This window comes from Hoplias malabaricus, chromosome 9, assembly GCF_029633855.1.
Source record: "Hoplias malabaricus isolate fHopMal1 chromosome 9, fHopMal1.hap1, whole genome shotgun sequence".
Taxonomy (NCBI): Eukaryota; Metazoa; Chordata; class Actinopteri; order Characiformes; family Erythrinidae; genus Hoplias; species Hoplias malabaricus.
This window is the reverse complement of record NC_089808.1, coordinates 36,711,823-36,737,487: the sequence shown is the minus strand read 5'-3', so window position 1 is coordinate 36,737,487 and position 25,665 is coordinate 36,711,823. Positions and strand designations below refer to the sequence as shown.

Sequence of the window (25,665 nt, the reverse complement as noted above, 5' to 3'; positions counted from 1 at the left end):
CTCCACTGATCATATTGGTGCACTGAGTAGTTCTACAGTTACAGAATGCAGTCCATCTACACACACATAAGACCTGCTTTGTGGTGGTCCTCACTCCGTAGACGTATAATTAAATCCATTTAAGGTGGACCCACTGTGGACACAGATGTTTAATTGTGCACACAGATCTTGTAGGCTGTAATCTGTACAAAAAAAAAGAGCATGGAATGAAATGAGCAGCAGCACATGAGCCTAAACTCACCATGCTCTATGCAAAGTGTTGGCTTTAGGGGGATAAAGCCCATCAGCATTGGGCTGTGGAGCTGTGCACAATGGAGTGATGTGTGCATGTTTTCATGACTAACACCTAACTACAATATCTCTGACATTTAAAAAAAAAAGCTGGGTATTTTATTGTTGAAGTGTCTGCAAAATACTGAGTTACATAATTCAGATAATCTGAGGAATTCATAAAAATATTTAACAACACACTGAAGCCAGATGTTACTGCTCCAGTTCATCTCTGGCTTTATTTTCCTGTGTGTGTGTGTGTGTGTTGTAAAAATAGTCGTAGCACGTGTAAAAGAGTGACCGGGTCAGGAACACAAAGAAAAAAAAAACATGTGGTGCGTATAGAATTGTTTTTTTTTTTTTTTTTAATTGAACTGTCTTAAAATCTGGTAGTGAGACCAAACACACATACACACACTCTCTCTCACACACACACACAGTTGTTTCTGTGAACTGTGGGGACATTATAAAGACTTCCATTCATTTTGTGGGGACTTATCCTAACCTTAAATATAATACGCCCTCACCTTAACTTAAAACCTTACAAATTAATAATTTACATAGTTGTGGTCCCCACAAGTAAGATAATTTCACACAATATGTACATAAAACGGTTACAGTCCCCACTACGTAATATATACCTGGTAAAACTACCCTGACGTGAATAGTTTTAATGACAACCAGATGCTCGGCACTCAGGAGTGACACACATTCCTCTCCCAACGAGGAAAAAACCTGGACAAACAGAAAGAAATTGAACTTCTCCAACTCACCCTTTTAACTCCGCTCGACAAAGGTTTTTTAAAACTGAGAGGGTTTATGGGCTTTAACTTACCCTTCATCGCGTAAAAGTGGTGAAAAGTGCACCGCTGCGGATCGTTGCCAGTGCCTCACATCAACTGCATGACAACTGCAACCTAACGGTCGCCGCTCGAGCGCGGATAAACCCCGGGGCAGTGAAACCAACGGCTGCAAACAACGACGATACTTCTCCTGTTTTTCTCACTTCGGGAAAGTTCTCGGATGTCGAGTAGTCCACCTGAGCCGTGTGGAGTGTTTTAGGTTTTTCTTGGACCCCTTTGGTCAGTGTTTTAAAAAGTTAGTAGGCAACAAAGAGGTTAAAGGGTATGGAGGTGTCCCCTCTCCTCTGTAGGAATGTATCCGTGTTAAGTGAAGAGCTGAGGTAGCTGAGTGATGATAGATGTCTTCTCTTTCTGGTTCTCCTTTACTCTCAGCCCTTGTTTCCCCTCCTCTCTCTCTCTCTCTCTCTCTCTCTCTCTCTCTCTCTCTCTCTCTCACTCTCTCTCTCTCCCCCCCTCTATTTCTGTTTCCCGTTTTTCCTTCTCTGCTTCACCTGCTCTTATACTCTTATTTACACACTTCTCTTTCTCTTCTTTCTGTTGCTTGACTCTTCTCTCTCTCTCACTCTCTCTCTCTCTCTCTCTCTCACTCTCCCCCTCTATTTCTTTTTCCCGTTTTTCCTTCTCTGCTTTACCTGCTCTTATACTGTTATTTACACACTTCTCTTTCTCTTCTTTCTGTTGCTTGACTCTTCTCTCTCTCTCTCTCTCTCTCTCTCTCTCTCTCTCTCTCTCTCTCTCACTCTCCCCCTCTCTCTCTCTCTCTCTCTCACTCTCCCCCTCTCTCTCTCTCTCTCTCTCACTCTCCCCCTCTCTCTCTCTCTCTCTCTCACTCTCTCTCACTCTCTCTCTCTCTCTCTCTCTCTCTCTCTCTCTCTCTCTCACTCACTCTCTCTCTCTCTCTCACTCTATTTCTGTTTCCCGTTTTTCCTTCTCTGCTTCACCTGCTCTTATACTCTTATTTACACACTTCTTTTTCTCTTCTTTCTGTTGCTTGACTCTTCTCTCTCTCTCTCTCTCTCTCTCTCTCTCTCACTCTCTCTCTCTCTCTCACTCTCTCACTCTCTCTCACTCTCTCTCTCTCTCTCTCTCTCTCTCTCTCTCTCTCTCTCTCTCTCTCTCACTCACTCTCTCTCTCTCTCTCACTCTATTTCTGTTTCCCGTTTTTCCTTCTCTGCTTCACCTGCTCTTATACTCTTATTTACACACTTCTCTTTCTCTTCTTTCTGTTGCTTGACTCTTCTCTCTCTCTCTCTCTCTCTCTCTCTCTCTCTCTCTCTCACTCTCTCTCTCTCTCTCACTCTCTCACTCTCCCCCTCTCTCTCTCTCTCTCTCTCTCTCTCTGTGTGTGGCCAGGAGGAAGCTGAGAATCTACACTTTAATGGAGCAATACATTTATTTTTTAACCACAGAAAAGTAGCATACATATTTTTACATTTTCTGTGAAGTTCAGCTCATATAAGATGAAGCATTTGGTTTAGTGGTTCCAAAATAAACCATTTTATGCTCCATAGAGAGGTCCCCCAAATGCGACTGACCATGTTTCAGATTTATTATGGAATCATAGGTATGTCCAGGCCAGTAGGCATCAGTGTCACAGCTGTTTCATTATGTGCAGTAGAAAATAATTGGTGCTTTAAAAAATGGGAAAGAACTAACTACATTACAACACTAACAGCATCATACCACCACTGGCTGATTCCATGACTCAAGTGTTGTTTGTGGCTTTTGAAAACCCATGCACAGATCTGTTTCCTTTATTAACTGACCATGCACTATCAAGGGACGTCTCTGTGTTGCTGCGGTTTGCAGTGTGATTTGGGGAATGGTTGCATGTTTACAGCAGGATTTCTTGGTTTTTTAGTTGTATATTACACTGCAACAGTGTGTGAATGCACTGCGCTCAACCTCTAGTGGAATCTACAAATCTTATTATGAATGGTGACTTTGGAACAGGCCTCAGTCTTTCGAAAAACCCCAATGTTGTGGTTGAATATTGTAGTGGACACAGGACAGTGGGCAGGGCTGGAACTCACAGGGGAGATCCCATCAGGTACCACAGCTCCCCTGTTTGTAGTTTAGGGGTTATTTAAGAGCATGCTGTTGTTTATGTTGTTGTTCTCTCTCTGTGTGTGTGTGTGTGTGTGGACTTGGTGAGTAACAAGAAGCATGGTTGTGGGGGCTTCACTGTGACGCAGAAGGGTGTATGCTGATCACACTACACACCAAACCTAAAATACAGCCGTGTTCTTTTGTAGCATTCTGTACTGTGCCCTCAAAGCCCTTCTCTGGGGAAGTCACAGTATGTTTCTGAAAATGAGAGGGAAAAGCCCCTACGTTTTCAGAAATATTTGCAGAAGTTTGGATGGGGCCCTATTTAGGGTGACCAGACGTCCTCTTTTACCCGGACGTGTCCTCTTTTTTAGACTTAAATAAATGTCCGGGCGGAATTTCACAAACGCCCGGGATTTTGTTTTTCTAGAGCTTACATAGAACTTCGAGAAGTTTCGTTCACAAACTAGTCCCGCCCTCCCCTACTCCGATTGGTTCGCTTGAGTGAGAAGGGGGCGTGGTGAAGTAGCCTAAAATCTTCTGATTGGGCGGTCTGACTGTAGAGCTACCGTTATTGGTCGATAACCTTCTCTGTAGACATTGGTCAGTCTGCACGTCAGTAGTCCTTGTTTACGTCAGGCAAAGCTCCTGTACCCACCCTCATCTCGAGCAGCTATACCGAAACGTAAATGTAAGTTCTCGGATGAATTAAAAAAGAAATTCTCATGTTTTCCCATGTGTAGCAAATAAAGGTGTAAAGGACCTAAAATCACACATAGGTTCAGCTATTCACATTTTCTCCATTGGGAACATAATGAAAATTAAAATAATTTAATATTCGTATATATATATGTTTCCCATAATACATATACATTTTGACTCACCAATCACATTTATATTATTTATATATATTATACATATATATTTATATGACTTAGAAATGTTATATTTTTTCCAAGTGTCTGAAACAGTCTTCCAAAAAAATAAAGACCTCTGCAGCTGTTTTTTTTCCACTCAGTGTGCTGTGTTCACTGAAATACCGTGTGTTCTCTCTCTCTCTCTCTCTCTCTCTCTCTCTCTCTCTCTCTCCCACTTTTTACTTTGTTTTCTATTTTCTTGTCATTATTTCTGGCTCGTGTCCGTTACTCCTCCCACGTGTTCACGCCAAATTCCAACGTGAGACTGCGCATGCGCGACACGGCACCGCTGCTGTGACTGAGTGCTACCACCAGTAGCGTTCTCTGTATGTGTAGTAAAATAGACTGATTCCATGGCCCTGAGATTGTTTGTTATAACACACATATTGGACAGGTTTTTATTACACCTCAAGCTTCTTTTTGGTGGGTGATTTTATTACATTTATTCTGATAATTGTATATATGTAAAGTAACAATGCTTCTTTTTTTTTTTTGGCAAATTTTCATTACTAGGCAGTGGGGATCTGTAACACAAGTATGAGGACAACTAGAAATGTACTCTTACTTATGCACATTTTCCTACCCTTATGCTATATTTACTGTCCTGAACAGCCCTCAGCTCTTTCTGTAAGGCACTCTGTTCTGTTGCTTATGGAAAACAGGTGGGGAAGTACTGAGGGACGGGGCACTACCAGTGGCCTTTTCTGCTTCTGATTACGGGTGAGAGAGGACTATTTTCAGGGTCAGAGCCATGTGAAGAGGGCACTTTCAAAGAATATGCTTCACTAATGAGAACCGTAAGAGGAATTCATGCATGCACACCCCTGTCTGGCTCTTATAATGGGCCATTTTGAGCATAAAGATCTATAACATTTGACATGGACGTGTAACAGCATTTTATTCATTTCCACTAAAAAGCGCCCTGTAATTTGTCGTTTCAAAGAGACTTCAGCATTCCGACGTGGCTCAGATGATTGGAGGGATTACCAGACTGAAAGCCAGCTAGAGCTGTCCAGTCACCACGCTGCTCTGAAATGTTCCCTGATTGACCGCTGCTGTCACACTAAAGGAGGGTGAGTAACTCTGATGTGGCTAGCGTGGTCATGCCAGTACACAGAACATTCACCACCACTCAAAAGTTTGGAGTCAGTGTTTTTGCTGCTAATGCTCTCAGTGTCAAAGCCTGCCCTCATTCGAGATATTCACCGTTGCTAAAACAACAAAAAACATGTTCGAAATGGTTATTACATTTTGGTGTCATGACATTTTTGTTATAAAATTTTCAGCAGTGATTTCAAATGAAGTTGCTGTGGCATTCAGTTTGGGGAACTTTGGTTACGACTCACTGAGAACCATTGAAAATAAATAGCCTACTAAGATGGCAGACAAGTGGACAGACTCTTCTAGAAGGTCTTTGTCTTGGGTTTATTTCATCTGTAATTGATTCTACCTGTGGGCTACACAGTACTTAGACCAGTAATGTCAATGCCACACAGATGCAGTGTCCTAGGGTTGGGGGTTCAAACCCCACCTCAGGTCACCGTCTGTGTTCTCTCAGTGTCTGCGAGGATTTCCTCCAGCACAAGCTGGTAGGTATTGGGTGTGTAAAATGTTCCACAAGCGTGAGTGTGTGATGCCCTGTGATGGACTGGCGAGCCATTGGGTGTGTGTTCCTGCCTTGTGCCCCAATGATTCCGGTTGGACACTGGACTCATTGCCACTCTGAACTGGATGAACAGGTTACAGATAATGAATGAATGAATGTCAATGATATATCATTAATTACTAAAATGACAAGTGAGCCCATACTTCTGAACAGTACTATAGTGTTTTCTATAGCAGCTCTATAGCACTCAGAGAAACAAGGTCAGTCTTTGACTAGTTGCAGCACTACATCTAACAGATTTTTGCTCTGAAAACAAATGATTGGTGTTGTGTGCAGAGAAGATTAAGAAGGGCTTGAGTCAGTGTGTTTATTGCTGGATTAGTGTCCAGCAGCAGGCCCTCAATGCTTTAATTGGATCGCCTGTTGCTCAGCACAGTATAAATAGAAGAGTCCAGGTAAAGATAAACATCACCTCGACCTGCACAGAGCAGAGAAGTTCATAGAGTCCCAGACACAAAGCTGAGATTTCTGGTGAGTATAAGACTTTATACTGATTTATACAACAGTGACTGCCACACTGCCACAATGTTGATCTTGATGTTGTTCTGTTTGGGTCACTGTCTGAGTGACTGGGTGAGTGTGTGAAACTGTCCACAGGTGTGAGTGTGTGAGTGACTGGGTGAGTGTGTGAAACTGTCCACAGGTGTGAGTGTGTGAGTGACTGGGTGAGTGTGTAAAACTGTCCACAGGTGTGAGTGTGTGAGTGACCGGGTGAGTGTGTAAAACTGCCCACAGCTGTGAGTGTGTGAGTGACTGGGTGAGTGTGTGAAACTGTCCACTGGTGTGAGTGTGTGAGTGACTGGGTGAGTGTGTGAAACTGTCCACTGGTGTAAGTGTGTGAGTGACTGGGTGAGTGTGTGAAACTGTCCACAGGTGTGAGTGTGTGAGTGACTGGGTGAGTGTGTGAAACTGTCCACTGGTGTAAGTGTGTGAGTGACTGTGTGAGTGTGTAAAACTGTCCACAGGTGTGAGTGTGTGAGTGACTGGGTGAGTGTGTAAAACTGTCCACAGGTGTGAGTGTGTGAGTGACTGGGTGAGTGTGTAAAACTGCCCACAGGTGTGAGTGTGTGAGTGACTGGGTGAGTGTGTGAAACTGTCCACTGGTGTAAGTGTGTGAGTGACTGGGTGAGTGTGTAAAACTGTCCACAGGTGTGAGTGTGTGAGTGACTGGGTGAGTGTGTGAAACTGTCCACAGGTGTGAGTGACTGGGTGAGTGTGTGAAACTGTCCACTGGTGTAAGTGTGTGAGTGACTGGGTGAGTGTGTAAAACTGTCCACAGGTGTGAGTGTGTGAGTGACTGGGTGAGTGTGTAAAACTGTCCACAGGTGTGAGTGTGTGAGTGACTGGGTGAGTGTGTGAAACTGTCCACAGGTGTGAGTGTGCGAGTGACTGGGTGAGTGTGTGAAACTGTCTACTGGTGTGAGTGTGTGAGTGACCGGGTGAGTGTGTGAAACTGTCTACTGGTGTAAGTGTGCGAGCGACTGGGTGAGTGTGTGAAACTGTCCACAGGTGTGAGTGTGTGAGTGACCGGGTGAGTGTGTGAAACTATCCACTGGTGTAAGTGTGTGAGTGACTGCGTGAGTGTGTGAAACTGTCCACTGGTGTGAGTGTGTGAGTGACTGGGTGAGTGTGTGAAACTGTCCACTGGTGTAAGTGTGTGAGTGACCGGGTGAGTGTGTGAAACTATCCACTGGTGTAAGTGTGTGAGTGACCGGGTGAGTGTGTGAAACTGTCCACAGGTGTGAGTGTCTGGGTGAGTGTGTGAAACTGTCCACAGGTGTGAGTGTGTGAGTGACCGGGTGAGTGTGTGACTGTGTGAGTGACTGGGTGAGTGTGTGAAACTGTCCACAGGTGTGAGTGTGTGAGTGACTGGGTGAGTGTGTGAAACTGTCCACTGGTGTAAGTGTGTGAGTGACTGGGTGAGTGTGTGAAACTATCCACTGGTGTAAGTGTGTGAGTGACCGGGTGAGTGTGTGAAACTGTCCACAGGTGTGAGTGTGTGAGTGACTGGGTGAGTGTGTGAAACTGTCCACAGGTGTGAGTGTGTGAGTGACCGGGTGAGTGTGTGACTGTGTGAGTGACTGTGTGAGTGACTGGGTGAGTGTGTGAAACTGTCCACAGGTGTGAGTGACTGGGTGAGTGTGTGAGTGACTGTGTGAGTGACTGGGTGAGTGTGTGAGTGACTGTGTGAGTGACTGGGTGAGTGTGTGAAACTGTCCACTGGTGTGAGTGTGTGAGTGACTGGGTGAGTGTGTAAAACTGTCCACAGGTGTGAGTGTGTGAGTGACCGGGTGAGTGTGTAAAACTGCCCACAGGTGTGAGTGTGTGAGTGACTGGGTGAGTGTGTGAAACTGTCCACTGGTGTAAGTGTGTGAGTGACTGGGTGAGTGTGTAAAACTGTCCACAGGTGTGAGTGTGTGAGTGACTGGGTGAGTGTGTAAAACTGTCCACAGGTGTGAGTGTGTGAGTGACCGGGTGAGTGTGTAAAACTGCCCACAGGTGTGAGTGTGTGAGTGACTGGGTGAGTGTGTGAAACTGTCCACTGGTGTAAGTGTGTGAGTGACTGGGTGAGTGTGTAAAACTGTCCACAGGTGTGAGTGTGTGAGTGACTGGGTGAGTGTGTGAAACTGTCCACAGGTGTGAGTGACTGGGTGAGTGTGTGAAACTGTCCACTGGTGTAAGTGTGTGAGTGACTGGGTGAGTGTGTAAAACTGTCCACAGGTGTGAGTGTGTGAGTGACTGGGTGAGTGTGTAAAACTGTCCACAGGTGTGAGTGTGTGAGTGACTGGGTGAGTGTGTGAAACTGTCCACAGGTGTGAGTGTGCGAGTGACTGGGTGAGTGTGTGAAACTGTTCACTGGTGTGAGTGTGTGAGTGACTGGGTGAGTGTGTGAAACTGTCCATTGGTGTAACTGTGCGAGCGACTGGGTGAGTGTGTGAAACTGTCTACTGGTGTGAGTGTGTGAGTGACCGGGTGAGTGTGTGAAACTGTCCACTGGTGTAAGTGTGTGAGTGACAGGGTGAGTGTGTGAAACTGTCCACTGGTGTAAGTGTGCGAGCGACTGGGTGAGTGTGTAAAACTGTCCATAGGTGTGAGTGTGTGAGTGACCGGGTGAGTGTGTGAAACTGTCTACTGGTGTGAGTGACCGGGTGAGTGTGTGAAACTGTCTGCTGGTGTAAGTGTGCGAGCGACTGGGTGAGTGTGTGAAACTGTCCACAGGTGTGAGTGTGTGAGTGACCGGGTGAGTGTGTGAAACTATCCACTGGTGTAAGTGTGCGAGCGACTGGGTGAGTGTGTGAAACTGTCCACAGGTGTGAGTGTGTGAGTGACCGGGTGAGTGTGTGAAACTATCCACTGGTGTAAGTGTGTGAGTGACTGGGTGAGTGTGTGAAACTGTCCACTGGTGTGAGTGTGTGAGTTACTGGGTGAGTGTGTGAAACTGTCCACTGGTGTAAGTGTGTGAGTGACCGGGTGAGTGTGTGAAACTGTCTACTGGTGTAAGTGTGCGAGCGACTGGGTGAGTGTGTGAAACTGTCCACAGGTGTGAGTGTGTGAGTGACCGGGTGAGTGTGTGAAACTATCCACTGGTGTAAGTGTGTGAGTGACTGGGTGAGTGTGTGAAACTGTCCACTGGTGTGAGTGTGTGAGTGACTGGGTGAGTGTGTGAAACTGTCCACTGGTGTAAGTGTGTGAGTGACCGGGTGAGTGTGTGAAACTATCCACTGGTGTAAGTGTGTGAGTGACCGGGTGAGTGTGTGAAACTGTCCACAGGTGTGAGTGTGTGAGTGACCGGGTGAGTGTGTGACTGTGTGAGTGACTGGGTGAGTGTGTGAAACTGTCCACAGGTGTGAGTGTGTGAGTGACTGGGTGAGTGTGTGAAACTGTCCACTGGTGTAAGTGTGTGAGTGACTGGGTGAGTGTGTGAAACTATCCACTGGTGTAAGTGTGTGAGTGACCGGGTGAGTGTGTGAAACTGTCCACAGGTGTGAGTGTGTGAGTGACTGGGTGAGTGTGTGAAACTGTCCACAGGTGTGAGTGTGTGAGTGACCGGGTGAGTGTGTAAAACTGCCCACAGGTGTGAGTGTGTGAGTGACTGGGTGAGTGTGTGAAACTGTCCACTGGTGTAAGTGTGTGAGTGACTGGGTGAGTGTGTAAAACTGTCCACAGGTGTGAGTGTGTGAGTGACTGGGTGAGTGTGTAAAACTGTCCACAGGTGTGAGTGTGTGAGTGACCGGGTGAGTGTGTAAAACTGCCCACAGGTGTGAGTGTGTGAGTGACTGGGTGAGTGTGTGAAACTGTCCACTGGTGTAAGTGTGTGAGTGACTGGGTGAGTGTGTAAAACTGTCCACAGGTGTGAGTGTGTGAGTGACTGGGTGAGTGTGTGAAACTGTCCACAGGTGTGAGTGACTGGGTGAGTGTGTGAAACTGTCCACTGGTGTAAGTGTGTGAGTGACTGGGTGAGTGTGTAAAACTGTCCACAGGTGTGAGTGTGTGAGTGACTGGGTGAGTGTGTAAAACTGTCCACAGGTGTGAGTGTGTGAGTGACTGGGTGAGTGTGTGAAACTGTCCACAGGTGTGAGTGTGCGAGTGACTGGGTGAGTGTGTGAAACTGTTCACTGGTGTGAGTGTGTGAGTGACTGGGTGAGTGTGTGAAACTGTCCACTGGTGTAAGTGTGCGAGCGACTGGGTGAGTGTGTGAAACTGTCTACTGGTGTGAGTGTGTGAGTGACCGGGTGAGTGTGTGAAACTGTCCACTGGTGTAAGTGTGTGAGTGACAGGGTGAGTGTGTGAAACTGTCCACTGGTGTAAGTGTGCGAGCGACTGGGTGAGTGTGTAAAACTGTCCATAAGTGTGAGTGTGTGAGTGACCGGGTGAGTGTGTGAATCTGTCTACTGGTGTGAGTGTGTGAGTGACCGGGTGAGTGTGTGAAACTGTCTACTGGTGTAAGTGTGCGAGCGACTGGGTGAGTGTGTGAAACTGTCCACAGGTGTGAGTGTGTGAGTGACCGGGTGAGTGTGTGAAACTATCCACTGGTGTAAGTGTGTGAGTGACTGGGTGAGTGTGTGAAACTGTCCACTGGTGTGAGTGTGTGAGTGACTGGGTGAGTGTGTGAAACTGTCCACTGGTGTAAGTGTGTGAGTGACCGGGTGAGTGTGTGAAACTATCCACTGGTGTAAGTGTGTGAGTGACCGGGTGAGTGTGTGAAACTGTCCACAGGTGTGAGTGTGTGAGTGACTGGGTGAGTGTGTGAAACTGTCCACAGGTGTGAGTGTGTGAGTGACCGGGTGAGTGTGTGACTGTGTGAGTGACTGGGTGAGTGTGTGAAACTGTCCACAGGTGTGAGTGTGTGAGTGACTGGGTGAGTGTGTGAAACTGTCCACTGGTGTAAGTGTGTGAGTGACTGGGTGAGTGTGTGAAACTATCCACTGGTGTAAGTGTGTGAGTGACCGGGTGAGTGTGTGAAACTGTCCACAGGTGTGAGTGTGTGAGTGACTGGGTGAGTGTGTGAAACTGTCCACAGGTGTGAGTGTGTGAGTGACCGGGTGAGTGTGTGACTGTGTGAGTGACTGTATGAGTGACTGGGTGAGTGTGTGAAACTGTCCACAGGTGTGAGTGACTGGGTGAGTGTGTGAGTGACTGTGTGAGTGACTGGGTGAGTGTGTGAGTGACTGTGTGAGTGACTGGGTGAGTGTGTGAAACTGTCCACTGGTGTAAGTGTGTGAGTGACTGGGTGAGTGTGTGTGAGACATTGTCCACAGGTCTGTGTTTGTGTGTGTGTGTGTGTGTGTGTGTGTGTGCGTGTGATGCCCTGTTTCCGGGTAGGATTTGTAACACATCATAACCCTCATTAGGATGAAGTGAAGATAAATGAATGAATGATCTGAAGTTATATGAAGTGTTAAACTCAGACTACTTCTTCAGTAAAGTGTAACAGGGATAGAGTTCATTTACAGACACCAGTCTTAAAGGCGCAGTGACAGAAGAGTTAAATACAACACATGGTAAATCAAATACAGGTCAATGTAGGAAATGGACATTTTAAAGAGGTGTTTAATGAAGCTTCACCATCCACTCCACACTGCAAAAGGAATATAGCTCACTGGTGTTAAACTGGCAGGGTTTCCAATGCATCTGTGAAAGGTCAGAATTACTGTAGGGAAAGAAGCTTGAGGCTGAGCTAAGCCTCAGTGGAATGATTCTGGAAGTACAGCCACGTATAACACAGCTTCAGTGCTAAGTGACCATGATGGTACTTAACACAGTGTAAGACCCTCCTCTGGGGTCTATCTGAGGACTTTGCTGTTTGTTTGAACAGCATGACGGCTGCTACATTTAGCTCAGTAATCACTTAAGAACTGGTACTATGGATAGAATTAAGTGCTCTACTGTTATAGTAAGCAGCAGTGGAAACAGAGCTTTAAACAACATCATCAGCATCGTCATTAGTCTCCAGTGGGCGGGAAGTGTATTTAATTTGATACAAAAATTGCTATTTTCTAGTCCTAGAGCTGACAATCTATTTACAACCTGCCGTTTATAAGCTGGGATATTTAACTCAGAAACACAGAAGCACACAAGCACTCAGGCGGTGACATCACAGCCATGACCAACATGTAATCTGCCTGAGGTTACCCAGAGATAAAGGTTCAAGTCACACAAGGTGGATATGATAGTCTTCTTGGCCAAAAGAACAGGTCTGGACCTTAGATAGTTGTCCAAAATTAGCCAGGACTGGTGCCCTGTCCAGGGTGTGTTCACGCCTGACACACAGTGATTCTGGGTAGGTTCCAGACCCACCATGACACTGATAAAGACACTGATAAGGGAATGGAGTGTCTGCATTTCACCCATCCATGGTAGTGAACACACACACACACACACACACACCGTAGCCAACCATATCATCCAGGGAGCACTTGGGGGTTAGGTGTCTTGCTCAAAGGCACTTCAGCTGTAGATATTGAGAGTGGGCAAAGCACTGTTCTTTGGTGGTTAGCATATTCCCTTCTAAGTCTATGTGCTAGGCTCTCAGGTTCTAGCCTCATCTGAGTGGAGCTTCCATGTTCTCCCTGTGTCTGTGTGGGTTTCCTCCGGCGTATTCAATTTCCTCTCACCTGAGATTAGTTTAATCGGCTAAAAAACTGTCCTGGTGAGACTGAATGAGTGTGTATGTAAATGAATATCAGTGTAGGCGTATGCCAAGATATGGGTAAACCCCCTAGTACCCAATGCAGTCCTCCAGGTGGACAGTCGTTCCTGCTGGAGAGTATGATATGCACATTTGGCAGTGTATTTGTTGACTGAGTGTTGAACGGAATGGCGTTCTCTGCAGTGTTTATTGTAAAGTGGTGTCCTTGGGTGTCTAGAAAGGTGCTATAAGTGTAACATTAAATTTCCCCAACCCTGAATTCTCCTGCCTGCCCTTAGGATAGAACCAATGACCTTTTGGTCCAAAGCCCACTTGAAATACGAATAAAAAAGTGAGATAATGAAGAAATGAATGTTTAGCCCTTGTAAACAGTTAAAGATTCTGCCTTCGAGTCTTTACATTATGTGACCTAAAATGGCTGACCGTCCAGGGGCCTCTGATTCACCTTAGCTACAGACAGCAGATGAGACCATGTCACAAATCCAGTTACGTGCTGAGCTCCGGAGAAAGAGGCCTGTTAAAGTTACTCTTTTGGTGTTTTTTTTTCTGGCATACTTTCACTCAAACATATGGTGGCTTCTCCAGTGTTATCGAGGTCCTAGCTAACTCCATTTGAGTGGATATTCTTCTACAGAAAGGTTATATACAGAAACGTCACTCAGAAGGAACATCAGAACACATCTGTTGTCTATTTTTAACGTATCCAAAGTGGGGGGGACACCTACTCATCCAGTATTTATCTGCTCCAGCGAGGGCTCGCCATAGTGGAACATCTGCCAACCTGGTCTACAAGGAGCACACAATCACAGTCCTACTGACTGGGTTACAGACATAGGGAGAACAAAGCTCCAACATTTTTTCTGAAATGAGGGTTTTAAAAATGTAACAGCCCCACTCTTCTGGGAAAACATTGTAGTACGTGTTGGAACATTCTTGTAAGGATATGACGGCATTTAGCCATGAGAGGACAGCTGAGGTCAGGCACTGATGTTGGATGATGATTAGCGCTGTATCACAAACACCAAAGGTGCTCCAACACTGCGCTACATGCTACTTAGCATGGGGTGACCTTAGGCTTGTGTACAGCTGCTCCAGAGCTACCTGTGGATACTCATTCTGGTACCGTGGCAGACTCTTGATTTATATATATATATTAGTAATCCCAAGCCCATTTTCATCACTGTAGCATGAGTTTGTTTTATGCAGTGCCATCTGAGGACTGCAGTGGTATTTCTCCCGATTTCCTGAATCATTTCACTAAATTACGTAAGGTTGATTATAAAAGACCTACATTCTTTTCCTACAATCTTTTCTGGAAATGGGGTTTTGTATCACTGTTCCATAACATAATTCTACCTTAAGGGTAGAGATATGCTGTTAACTACATGTTCGCCTAGGCATCATGGCTGCCTCACGTATCCTGCCTCCATTTTGCCCCTCAGAAAATAAACGCTATGCGTACACAAGGTGCAGTACATACATAAATGCTAGGGGGCAGTGCAGGTGAAAACCGCATCACAAATAAGGCTGTGTCAGAGCCAAGTCCGCAATTACCCGCGTCTTTCTGTGGTTTGCCCTCTTGTGGAAGCCTCCAGTTCCAGGTGTAGCACATAGCCGAGTATGTGAAGTTATGTTCACGACCCAGATGGTGGTTTACACGAACATATGGTCAAACAGCAAGTTTATCTCTACCCTAAGAGGACTATCGTTAGTAAAGGCAACAGAGCCAATTGAATGCCTCCATGAGAAAAATAAGTTATGTTGTTAAAACTGAACATTTATTGCTAAGCTTTAGCTCAGAATGTCCTCAGGAACCCGTTGTGTTCAAGTCATGGTGACCCTCTCAGGTTGCAGGGTGTTGACATCATGCCAAAACAGCAGATTCAGGTTAAAGTGGAACTTAGGATCACATGATCTCCTGAGCTCCTCAGCTGAGAGTGTTTACTCACATTCCTTATCCACACACTCACCGTGGATATTGTCTTCAGCACAGAGCGAGCTCACAACTTAGAGGGGTCTCCCAGAGCGGACATTTCTCATACACTATACAGTATGTCCAAGACGTACACTCTGGAGCAGCTGCACTTAGACACTGAGTCTACGGTCAGTGTCCAGTGGAAAGCAGCCTTTTGCGTTATAGCAGTGGAACTGATGAAGCACTTCCAAGAACTTTGTGATGAATTGAAGGGGAGGTTTTTGATTTAGAACCAAACATCCAAGTATAGCACCTGACTTCACTAATACTCTTGTGAGATACTCTTGTCAGATCCTCACTGAAATGTTCCAACATCTCAAGTGAAGCTTCTATCATTTGCCTTGATTTCAGAAGAAATGTTTGATGAGTGGGTGTCCCCAGACTTTTGGCCAGAGGGGCTACATCGATCATTTAGCGACTCATGTTTCTGAGCGGAACTATGAGTTGGGAACAGCTCCGAGCTCTTTGAGTCTTAGGTACATGTCTGAAGCCTCTCAACGTAAGCTGCAGCGCCTCTTTGTGGTCAGTTAGTATAGTGTCAGTTTCACTTGCCAGGTATTAGATTGACACAACTCCAGCCAGAGATCACATGGGACTTTATATCCATAGAACTGACACTTGGCATTGATTACTAAGGCTCATGTGCAGCTGCTCCAGAGCGTCCTTTTTGGTTTCATGAGTTTCTATCAACTGTGCACACAACTGAATATGTGTCCATACTGCCCTCCGAAGGCAGCTGAATTCACTCGTTCACAGAAGCGTTTATAAATGTTTGGACATGATTTCTTATGTTTAATGTGGTCAGGTGGGTGTTTATTACCATTCCTGTTACCATTGTCACATTTAGACTTAAATGATCTGTTTTACTGAAAGATCTGGCTTTTTGTAACATGATTTTCACAAAGAAAGGGCTGATCATATACTGATTTATGACTTCTGTGATCATAAAAAACAAGTTCAGCACTGGATTTTTAAACATCAGGTTACACATTGATTTTTCTTTGATATGTAATTGTATATAATATCAGAAATACTACTTCAAACTGGCCTTAAAACTGTCACAAATTTGGTGCGATTAAAGTCCACAGTAAAGAGTTTACCACAACCACTTTTAGTCAAACTTTTTAACTGCTTGCTTTCATTTTTATTTAATTATTATTTTTATTTTTCAATGTTTTTACTGCCTAGTTTTTATCACTTGCAGTTTCATTTTAGTTTAATCTGACAATCTTTTGAAAAATGAATAGAACTTTAGAAATAAACTTGACCTGTCTTTGTTAAACAGAGTGTCCTGGAGTGGAGAGACTAACAGAACAGAAGATGAGGTTTCTGCTGCTGTCCCTGGCTTTACTGACCTCTCTGGAGACTTTTCACTCGGCTCCTGATCCCAGTCCACAAGTCATATCAGTGGATACTCTCAAACGTGAGTCTGACACATGCACCACGCTTCCAGAAAAGTTCTAAACTCTGATTACTACAAAAACAAATCACATGTCTTTACTAAAACATGTTAAACATAGATTTTCTGAAAATATTCATTTATTTCATGTTTTGGGCGACATGGTGGAGCAGCAGGTAAGTGTGGCAGTTACACAGCTACAGGGACCTGGAGGTTGTGGTTTCGAGGCCCGCTCCGGGTGACTGTCTGTGAGGAGTGTGGTGTGTTCTCCCTGTGTCTGCGTGGGTTTCCTCCGGGTGACTGTCTGTGAGGAGTGTGGTGTGTTCTCCCTGTGTCTGCGTGGGTTTCCTCCGGGTGACTGTCTGTGAGGAGTGTGGTGTGTTCTCCCTGTGTCTGCGTGGGTTTCCTCCGGGTGCTCTGGTTTCCTCCCACGGTCCAATAACACATGTTGGTAGGTGGATTAGTGACTCAAAAGTGTCTGTAGGTGTGAGTGAGTGTGTGTGTTTCCTTGTGAAGGACTGGCGCCCCCTCCAGGGTGTGTTTCTGCCTTGCACTCAATGATTCCGGGTAGGCTCCAGACAAACTGAACTGAACTGGATAAGCGCTTACAGATAATGAATGAATGAGTTTCAGGTTTTAAAAATGCTTTTGTTTGATCAACACTTAATCATCAGTCGATCCTGGACAAGTATTCAGCTTCACAAGTGTTTTACCAGAAATATTTTTCACCTTGATCTGAGTTTCCTCCAATGACCCTGAATCTTTTGATGATTTTATGTGCTGCAGAATGTCAAACATCTACAGCCACTCATTGCACTTCAACTGCTGGAATATTCACAGGTGCTTTCTAAAGTGTGGCCTGTGCATTTACCTATTTATCAAATGTTATAAAACAATATCCCCTATTCATCTAAAATGTACCCTGTTTAATCCTGATCTTGAGGGGGATGTGGAAACACACTTTTAGTTTCAAAATCAACAAAACCTCACTTGACCAGAGGTGTTCAAACATTTACTCACGACTTTGTTGTTTTCTCAGGCCTGTCTCTGGAAGGGGAGACGCTGGTGGACGAGGAGGTGAGGAGAGCTCTGTATGGAGTTAAACAGATGAAGGAGGTAATGGCCAGGAATGAGGAGAAGCACGAACACTTGATGAAATCACTGAAGAACAGTGGAGAGAAGAAGAAGGTCAGATATCTGTAGCCTTGTGTGAATAACTAATTAAAATATAGGACAATGTAATAAATAAGTGCCAGCATTGTGCAAACTCTTTATTCGTTTTTTCCTTTATTTAACCCTTTGTAGTTTATGGTTAGTTTAAAGATTATACATTAGAAAAGATGATAAACCGCTATATTCTGTACAATATTAAATATTTTATTTCACATTATTTAGTACTGGGACAAAATGTTCCCCACCATTTGCTGTGCTCCACTGAGTTTGCGCTGGAGCCCAGTCTAATGTGTATACGAAGCCCCAGTGTCTCTAAATGAGTGACTAGCTTGGTATGCTATGCTATGCTAGTTGCAGAGCAGAGGCAGCTGGAGTTTTTTTAAGCAATGGAGAGACCCCCAAACATTGAAAAGCCTGAACCGAGATGAGAATAGTGCTCTATTCCTGCTCCATAAGTGGGTAATATTGACTTTAGATTTTTGCTGTTTTGGATCACTTAAGGTGGAAATGTCTCTAAACTCGGGAGACTGCTAACTGCATTACGAAAGTGTTACACAACGAAACTACTCAAGTTATAAATAAGATTTTGTGGTGATTCATACAGTAAATAAAAACCACGTACAAACAACAGTTATTTTCCTCAAACAAACCATTCCACCTTAAAAAAAAGCAGAGCTTCTGGATGTAAACAAAACAGAGAGAACATAGACGTTCCATTTAAGTGTGAACATGCTCACATTGGCGGATAAGTTCTCTCTGTGCCATAATATATTGTTATTCATGTTTGGGACAATTACCCATGTCCACCAGAGAGGTCGCCAAAGTAGCCAAATATGAATCCATCCATCCATCCATTATCTGTAACCGCTTATCCAATTTAGGGTCGCGGTGGGTCCAGAGCCTACCTGGAATCATCGGGCGCAAGGCGGGAATACACCCTGGAGGGGACGCCAGTCCTTCACAGGGCAACACAGACACACACACATTCACTCACACCTACGGAAACTGTCGAGTCGCCAATCCACCTGCAACGTGTGTTTTTGGACCGTGGGAGGAAACCCACGCGGACAACACACCAACTCCTCACAGACAGTCACCCGGAGCTGGAATCGAACCCACAACCTCCAGGCCCCTGGAGCTGTGTGACTGCGACACTACCTGCTGCGCCACCGTGCCGCCCCAAATATGAATAGTGCAGCTTTAACTGAAGATATTATTCACAGCAGTGCACAGGGAATTTCAGGCGCTCGTTTATGAAATATACTTGATCTTCACCTTAATGATTTGCTGTGAAGCATTTGTTGATGAACTGTGAAATGTGGTTTACTTAAACATAGACTTTCACTTCTGACCTGTTTAAGATCTAATCTGTAGGCTACACGTATGCACGTCTTATAAATGAGCCCCAAAGTCAATGTTGTGTTCTTCTCTCCTCCAACAGGGGGCAGCAGAGATGGCTCAGGATGTGTTGAAAAAGCTGGACGAAGCAGAGCAGCAGTGTAAGGACACTTTAAAATCTTCATGGGAGGAATGTAGGCCCTGTCTGGAGGACACCTGCAAGACCTTCTTCATCAACACCTGCCGCAGAGGCTTCAGCACCTTCTCCACTAAAGTAGGAACGGCTGAGCTCTATCTCCACAGCTTCCAGAGGCAGGATCTGTTAGTCATAGAATAACAAGAGTTTTTAGAGTTGTAAATAAAACGCTTAGGATCTTTTTTATACTTCTCTTGCCAACACTTGGCATTGAGCTTGGGGACACTAGGCTTATGATCAGCTGCTCCTGAGCATCCCATTTAAATTCCTAGATTTATAAGTAGATCATACAAGCTGCGTGTGGACTTTTGAAGGTCCTCCCACAATAATCCACTTTAAAGGAGCTGAATTCCCTCGTTATGAGTGGTGTGTATCTGTGGGACACATCAGAATGAAAAGGTTTTCCTCATCTTTTCAGCTGGAGGGCTTCTTCCGGAGAGTGAGTGCCCGCTTCGGCTCTCGAGGAGCTCAGGATGAGTTTGAAATGATCCAGAGTGGGGAGAGTCCAGATCTGGAAGTGGTGAGGATCGAGGACTCTTTCCGCACACTCATGACCAGGGTGGGTGACCTGGTGAACTGCAGCAAGGTCCTGGTGTCTCGTTTCCAGCGGCAGCTGGACCAGGCTCTGAGGAAGGCCTTCTCTCCAGATCTCCTGGAGGATGAGGACCACGAGATGGTCCCTTTTCCTGATGATCCTGAGGAACTGGACTCTGCTTTCCTGCAGGGAGTAGGGCTGGATGAAGTGCTGGAGTCGTTCTTTGATTTCGGGAGGCGGCTGGCTGATGAGTTCGGGGCTGTGGTCACTAAGGCGTTCGACGGCCTGCAAAGCACCATAGAGGAGGCAGAGAAGGAAAGAGGTACCAGGGCAGGGGAGGAGCCTGTACTGTATGCTCACTCGTCTGCTTCACCCACCTGTTTCTCTGCATACATTCTCATCCCCATTTCACTTCAGTAATCAGGACCCCCACACAGCAGGCATGATTTGGGTGGTGCCTCATTCTCAGGGTGGTGGTGTGTTAGCGTGTGATGGTATGAGTGGATCAGCAGGACGACCAACACAAACTGTGCAGCTACTGTGTCTCACATAAATCTACAAGGTGGACCAATGAAGTAGATGTGTCTAATGGAGTGGACAGTGAGTGGTTTAAAAACTCCAGCAGCACTGCTGTGTCTGATCCACTCGCACCAGCACAACACACACTAACACCTCACTACAACATCATTGTCAGTGCAGCACTGAGAATGATCCACCACCCAAATCAGATCTGCCCTGTGGTGGTCCTCTGAGGGGGTTCTGACCATTGAAGAACAAGGTGGAAGTTGGAAATATAAAGTATGCAGAGCAACAGGTGGACTATAGCCTGGGAGAATGTTTAAATTTTGTGTCACAAATATACATTGCAAAAAAATGCTTTAAAATTTAACATATTTACCAAATACGTCTTTAAAATAAATATATCCTTAATAAACACATCAGACAGTTTATTAGTGACACACTACCTGGTCGAACTGACAAAACACAACTCAAATTAAATAAAAATAAAAAAACTGAATATTCATTCATAATCTGTAAGTGCTTATCCAGTTCAGGGAGAACACACCACACTCCTCACAGACAGTCACCCAGAGGAAACCCACGCAGACACAGAGAGAACACAGCACACTCCTCACAGACAGTCACCTGGAGGAAACCCACACAGACACAGGGAGAACACACCACACTCCTCACAGACAGTCACCCGGAGGAAACCCACGCAGACGCAGGGAGAACACACCACACTCCTCACAGACAGTCACCCGGAGGAAACCCACACAGACACAGGGAGAACACACCACACTCCTCACAGACAGTCACCCGGAGGAAACCCACGCAGACACAGGGAGAACACACCACACTCCTCACAGACAGTCACCCGGAGGAAACCCACACAGACACAGGGAGAACACACCACACTCCTCACAGACAGTCACCCGGAGGAAACCCACACAGACACAGGGAGAACACACCACACTCCTCACAGACAGTCACCCGGAGGAAACCCACGCAGACACAGGGAGAACACACCACACTCCTCACAGACAGTCACCCGGAGGAAACCCACGCAGACACAGAGAGAACACAGCACACTCTTCACAGACAGTCACCCGGAGGAAACCCACGCAGACGCAGGGAGAACACACCACACTCCTCACAGACAGTCACCCAGAGGAAACCCACGCAGACACAGAGAGAACACAGCACACTCCTCACAGACAGTCACCCGGAGGAAACCCACGCAGACACAGGGAGAAAACACCACACTCCTCACAGACAGTCACCCGGAGTGGGACTAGAACCCACAAACTCCTGGTCCCTGGAGCTGTGACTGCGACACTACCTGCTGCACCACAGCCACCCTAAATACTGAATGAATGGATTGTGATTAAAAGCTGTACTGCAGCCAGCCACCAGAGGGCGGCCTCCCCTTTTTTCACACTGTCTCCAGCTGTCCAGTCCACTATTATTTATCCAGTCTGTGGGGTATGCTCTTCTGAATTTTTTTCTGAGTGCTCTGTCTCTGTTTCAGAGAAGCAGCTGTTCCCTGGATTCCTCTACAAAAGAAAGCTGTGCCGAGATCTGCGCAGACAGTCTGCAGAGTGTTGGCAGCTGCAGAGCAAGTGTGACGCCTGCCAGGGAACACTGCTGACTGGTAACTCTGAAATATCTCTTTATGAAAATAAGTACTTCCTCTTAATTCAGTTAACGTCCACAACACGAGCGTTCACTATGTGGTCGAAATATTGGCCAACATTCCTTCTGTTATGAAGGGCATTATCTGAGCTTCCTATCTGAGCACTCTTCTGGGAAAGATTTGCACTAGATGTTAGAACACTACTGTGAATATTTGATGGCATTCAGCCACAAGAACATTTGTGATGTTTGAGAACTAGTTCTGTGCTCCATCACTCCAGAGAACACAGGTCCACTGGCCCGAAGCCCGATGCTGAGGGACCTGTACCACACTAGCCTCTACTTGGCAGTGGGAATGCTAATCTTATGCTCATGGAGTGCTGTCTGTGATCCAGAACTAATCCAACCTCAGTACCTGGCCTTACTAAAACCTATGTGGCTGTGTGCCATCAAATTCTCACAGCAGTGTTCCCATACTTCATGCAAAGCCTTCCTATCAGCTGTGTTAAACCGTGTGTTATCATAAGAAACTGTTGATCGATTTGAGTGTGTATGCGCGTGTGTGTGTTTCAGAGTGTCCGAGCGTGCGAGAGCTTCACGTGGAGCTGAATGAAGTGTCTGAGCTATTGGACGTCTCTAAGCAGCAGTATGAGGAGGTGCTGAGCATTGTCCAGCGTCACACAGAGGACACGGTGTCCTGGCTCAACAGCATGGCGTCAGAGTTTGGCTGGGTGGCCGAGTTGGTCCGGGATAACTCCACACCTCAAAACATCTTCAGCATCGCCATGGTGAGGGGAGCTGAGAATGTCTGCTTTTTAAATAAATATGAAATGGAGCCAGTTCATTCATTATCTGGTGTGTTCTCCCTGTGTCTGCGTGGGTTTCCTCCGGGTGACTGTCTGTGAGGAGTGTGGTGTGTTCTCTCTGTGTCTGCGTGGGTTTCCTCCGGGTGACTGTCTGTGAGGAGTGTGGTGTGTTCTCTCTGTGTCTGCGTGGGTTTCCTCCGGGTGACTGTCTGTGAGGAGTGTGGTGTGTTCTCTCTGTGTCTGCGTGGGTTTCCTCCGGGTGCTCCGGTTTCCTCCCATGCTCTAAAAACACACGTTGGTAGGTGTGAGTGTGTGAATGTGTGAGTGAATGTGTGTGGTGCCCTGTGAAGGACTGGCGCCCTCTCCAGGGTGTATTCCCGCCTTGCGCCCAATGATTCCAGGTAGGCTCTGGACCCACCGCGACCCTGAACTGGATAAGGGTTACAGATAATGAATGAATGAATAATAATAATAATTAATTTATATAGTGCATATATAATTATAACCAAATAAATGATGAATAATAAAAACATGGAAATAAAGAGCCAGCAAGGATGCGTGTGTAAAACAACAGGCATCCAAAGACATAATAGAAATATAATAAATAGATAAGAACATGAAAGAAGCACAAAGTGAAAATAGGGATTTGTGATAGAAACAGATAGCAATAATAAAAAAGTCCAGCCACTGATCTCCAGAGTAACATTCAGCTGTCCCTCCTCTCAACTCACAGACATAGAAAATGTATTCTGTTTGCAGCAGTATGTAATATGTAAACGGTACTAAATCATCATAAGACCAGTGTGTCATTAATCCCATGACACATCAAGCTGAGGCACGGGCGTCTCTGACAGCAGCCAGTAGTTTCTCCTTCGAGGAGTGTCCGTTCTGCAGTGGAACTCTGTGTTTGGACTGTGATCCCCGCCCCGTTTCCACGGTGACAGCAAGGCATTTCCATAAAACTATAAAAGTACATACAGCCTATGTGTGGATTAAAGGTGTAAACTCTGTGGTTTGTGTGTTTTAAACAATTGAGGAAGTGAGGAATTAGACTTGTGTTTTAAAAGCTTTAAAAATCTTCAGTCTTAAGGTTAGTGCTCTCCTCCAAGCGTGTTTAGACCGTCAGACCCAGCACACTGCACACACCTCTTGGCTAATGCGATAAAACTTCATGTTACCAGGTGAGGACCGAGGAGGCGGCTAACACTCCAGCGGCACTCACAAAGGTGGAGGTGCACATCCTGAACTCTCCTACTCTCACACTCAGCGTCCCGGCCAGTCTGCAGCCACAAGACCCTGCCTTCATCCAGTTCGTGGTCCATGAGGCTCTGGGCCTGTACAAGCAGAGGGCCAGGTAAACCGAGCGACAACAGGATGCCCATAAAACCAGATCCAAACAGACACTATGGTTAGTAAAAGAAAGAACAGTCAATTCATAGGTTTCAACGTGTAGTTTCTTCATGTACCACAGGGGATTCGCTGATTGTGCCGTAGGGCTGTGCAACACTGGGGTTCTGACACATGTTCCTCATCAAAGTAGTGTGGTCAGTCTGAATGTGGTGGGAGTGTAGGTTTTTCTGAACACATACAACAAGCTAAAACATCACATCATGTTTTAAACACACACAGAGACCTACTGATAAGACGTGTGTTTCAGCTCGTGAAGCAAGAACTGGGACAGGACCTAGGAGTGTTGACCTCAGATTCAACTTTTATTTATTCTGAGGAACAGCTTTGATCAGCTCTTTCTCTGTAAAAGAAGTCTCTATGAACTCTCTCTTACGACACTGACCTTAAAATGTGTCCCACCCCATCATCACACAGATGTTTTAAAAATGTGAAACGGATTTCTTTGGTCACATGCAGTCAACCTGTAAACTTCAGTCCGGGTGAGAGACTTGAGTCCCTTTGGTACGTGGGGTCTGATGGACACTGGAAATATGACTAGATTTAGAAGTTAAAAAAACCAGACCAGAGACAGTGTCTTTATGGATACAGCCTTTAGAAATTCTGAAATATTTATAACGTAGGTTTAATGTTCTCCAGGGTTTCTTTCTCAAAGACTGCAGGTGAAACACGTAAACACCGAGGAGTGATTTTGAATCCACTTTGACTTGCAATTAAAAGGCTCAGGGAATCTGGGGAAATCTCAGCGTGTGGAGATTCACGCAAAATACGACACGGAAGACCAGTCGCTGTCGCTCTGCTGCTCACCTGTGAAACAGAAAACGCAGCTCTCAGAACGAACTGGAGAATCAGTGATTATTACGTACTGTTAAACGAACGATGACGGAACACAAAGTTCATAAGGAAAACATTCAGTGTTTTCAAACCAAACTTACTACTCACTGCTTTTGGCTTTTACTGTTATTTCTCAACGGCTTTGGAAGTGTTTTTTTTTGTAGGTGTGGAAAGTATAGACTGGATGCTTGTTTTGACGCCGTCTCTTTCTTCTGATTTCAGGCAGGAAGATGCTTGAGACCTGGCGAAGAAATGTGGAACCTGTAGAACGTGTTCATGAACATAGTCCACTAGACACAACAGCTACAGTAAAACCCTTACAGTAACGGTGAACGATTGTTTAATCTACAGCATGTTAGTGCTCACGGAAAATCTCTGAGCTGTATCACACGCAACCTGCACATTCAGTATATGTCCTGTCATCTTAACTGCCTCAAATAAATAAGATTTGAACAGAAACCTGTGGTCTAACACCGTACACCTCCTCATCCTTTACCAAAGTGTCGTATTTCTCCCACACCACATTCTTATTCTTCATCTCGGCTCTCGTCGTACAGTAACGCTCCCAGATCCCTGAGCATCTTTCATGTCGGAGCTGCCACAGGTCCGGGACATTCCCGATTTGATACACTTCAGGGTCTGTGCTCTAGCTCCCGTTCCTCTCTTCTAAGGGAGTAGAAGCAGACCTTTATCTCAACAGAGGCAGGTTCCAAACCCTACATTCTCCTTTTATCAGGAGGTTATCTACGCAGTAGAGTCTATATTCTCTTTTTCTTGGGATTTGAAATGTATTCAGCTATAATCTGGGGCAATATTTAGTTTGAATCTCATCCATGAAATCTACACCTTCCCAGGGAAAGTAAAGCTGGAAGTTCTGGACGTGGGAGAAATACAGAGCAGGTTTCATACACCAGTCCCTTCATCATTCGGCCTTTACACTTTTAAGCCTCT

General features: G+C 45.6%; 2 protein-coding genes across 7 annotated transcripts in view; one reads left to right on the top strand and one right to left on the bottom strand.

Annotated features, from left to right (window-relative positions):
- The window catches only part of colec12 (collectin sub-family member 12), a 63,806-nt gene extending 62,566 nt beyond the window's left edge, over window positions 1–1,240 (bottom strand). For both annotated transcript variants that reach the window (XM_066680211.1, XM_066680210.1), the window contains exon 1: window positions 1,106–1,240. In XM_066680211.1, coding sequence (XP_066536308.1) covers window positions 1,106–1,112 — 7 coding nt within the window. In that variant the 5' untranslated portion in view covers window positions 1,113–1,240. The remainder of the gene's footprint in view (window positions 1–1,105) is intronic.
- On the top strand, window positions 1,217–25,182 carry clul1 (clusterin-like 1 (retinal)). 5 transcript variants are annotated; one of them, XR_010804134.1, is made up of 12 exons: window positions 1,294–1,427; window positions 3,780–3,873; window positions 4,762–4,896; window positions 5,043–5,172; window positions 16,176–16,313; window positions 17,329–17,477; window positions 18,904–19,074; window positions 19,415–19,853; window positions 21,564–21,686; window positions 22,241–22,455; window positions 23,655–23,881; window positions 24,937–25,182. XR_010804134.1 is itself a non-coding variant. In XM_066680212.1 (12 exons), exons 5-12 carry the CDS (start codon window positions 16,211–16,213, stop codon window positions 24,950–24,952), a joined length of 1,389 nt encoding a protein of 462 aa, XP_066536309.1. In that variant the 5' UTR covers window positions 1,294–1,427; window positions 3,780–3,873; window positions 4,762–4,896; window positions 5,043–5,172; window positions 16,176–16,210; the 3' UTR covers window positions 24,953–25,182. The 5 variants fall into 5 exon arrangements, 4 of the variants coding, with proteins under 4 accessions (XP_066536311.1, XP_066536310.1, XP_066536309.1 ...); XM_066680212.1 differs by having other exon boundaries at window positions 23,655–23,827; XM_066680214.1 differs by lacking the exon at window positions 3,780–3,873 and having other exon boundaries at window positions 1,217–1,352; window positions 23,655–23,827.
- The last annotated feature ends 483 nt before the right edge of the window (window positions 25,183–25,665 follow it).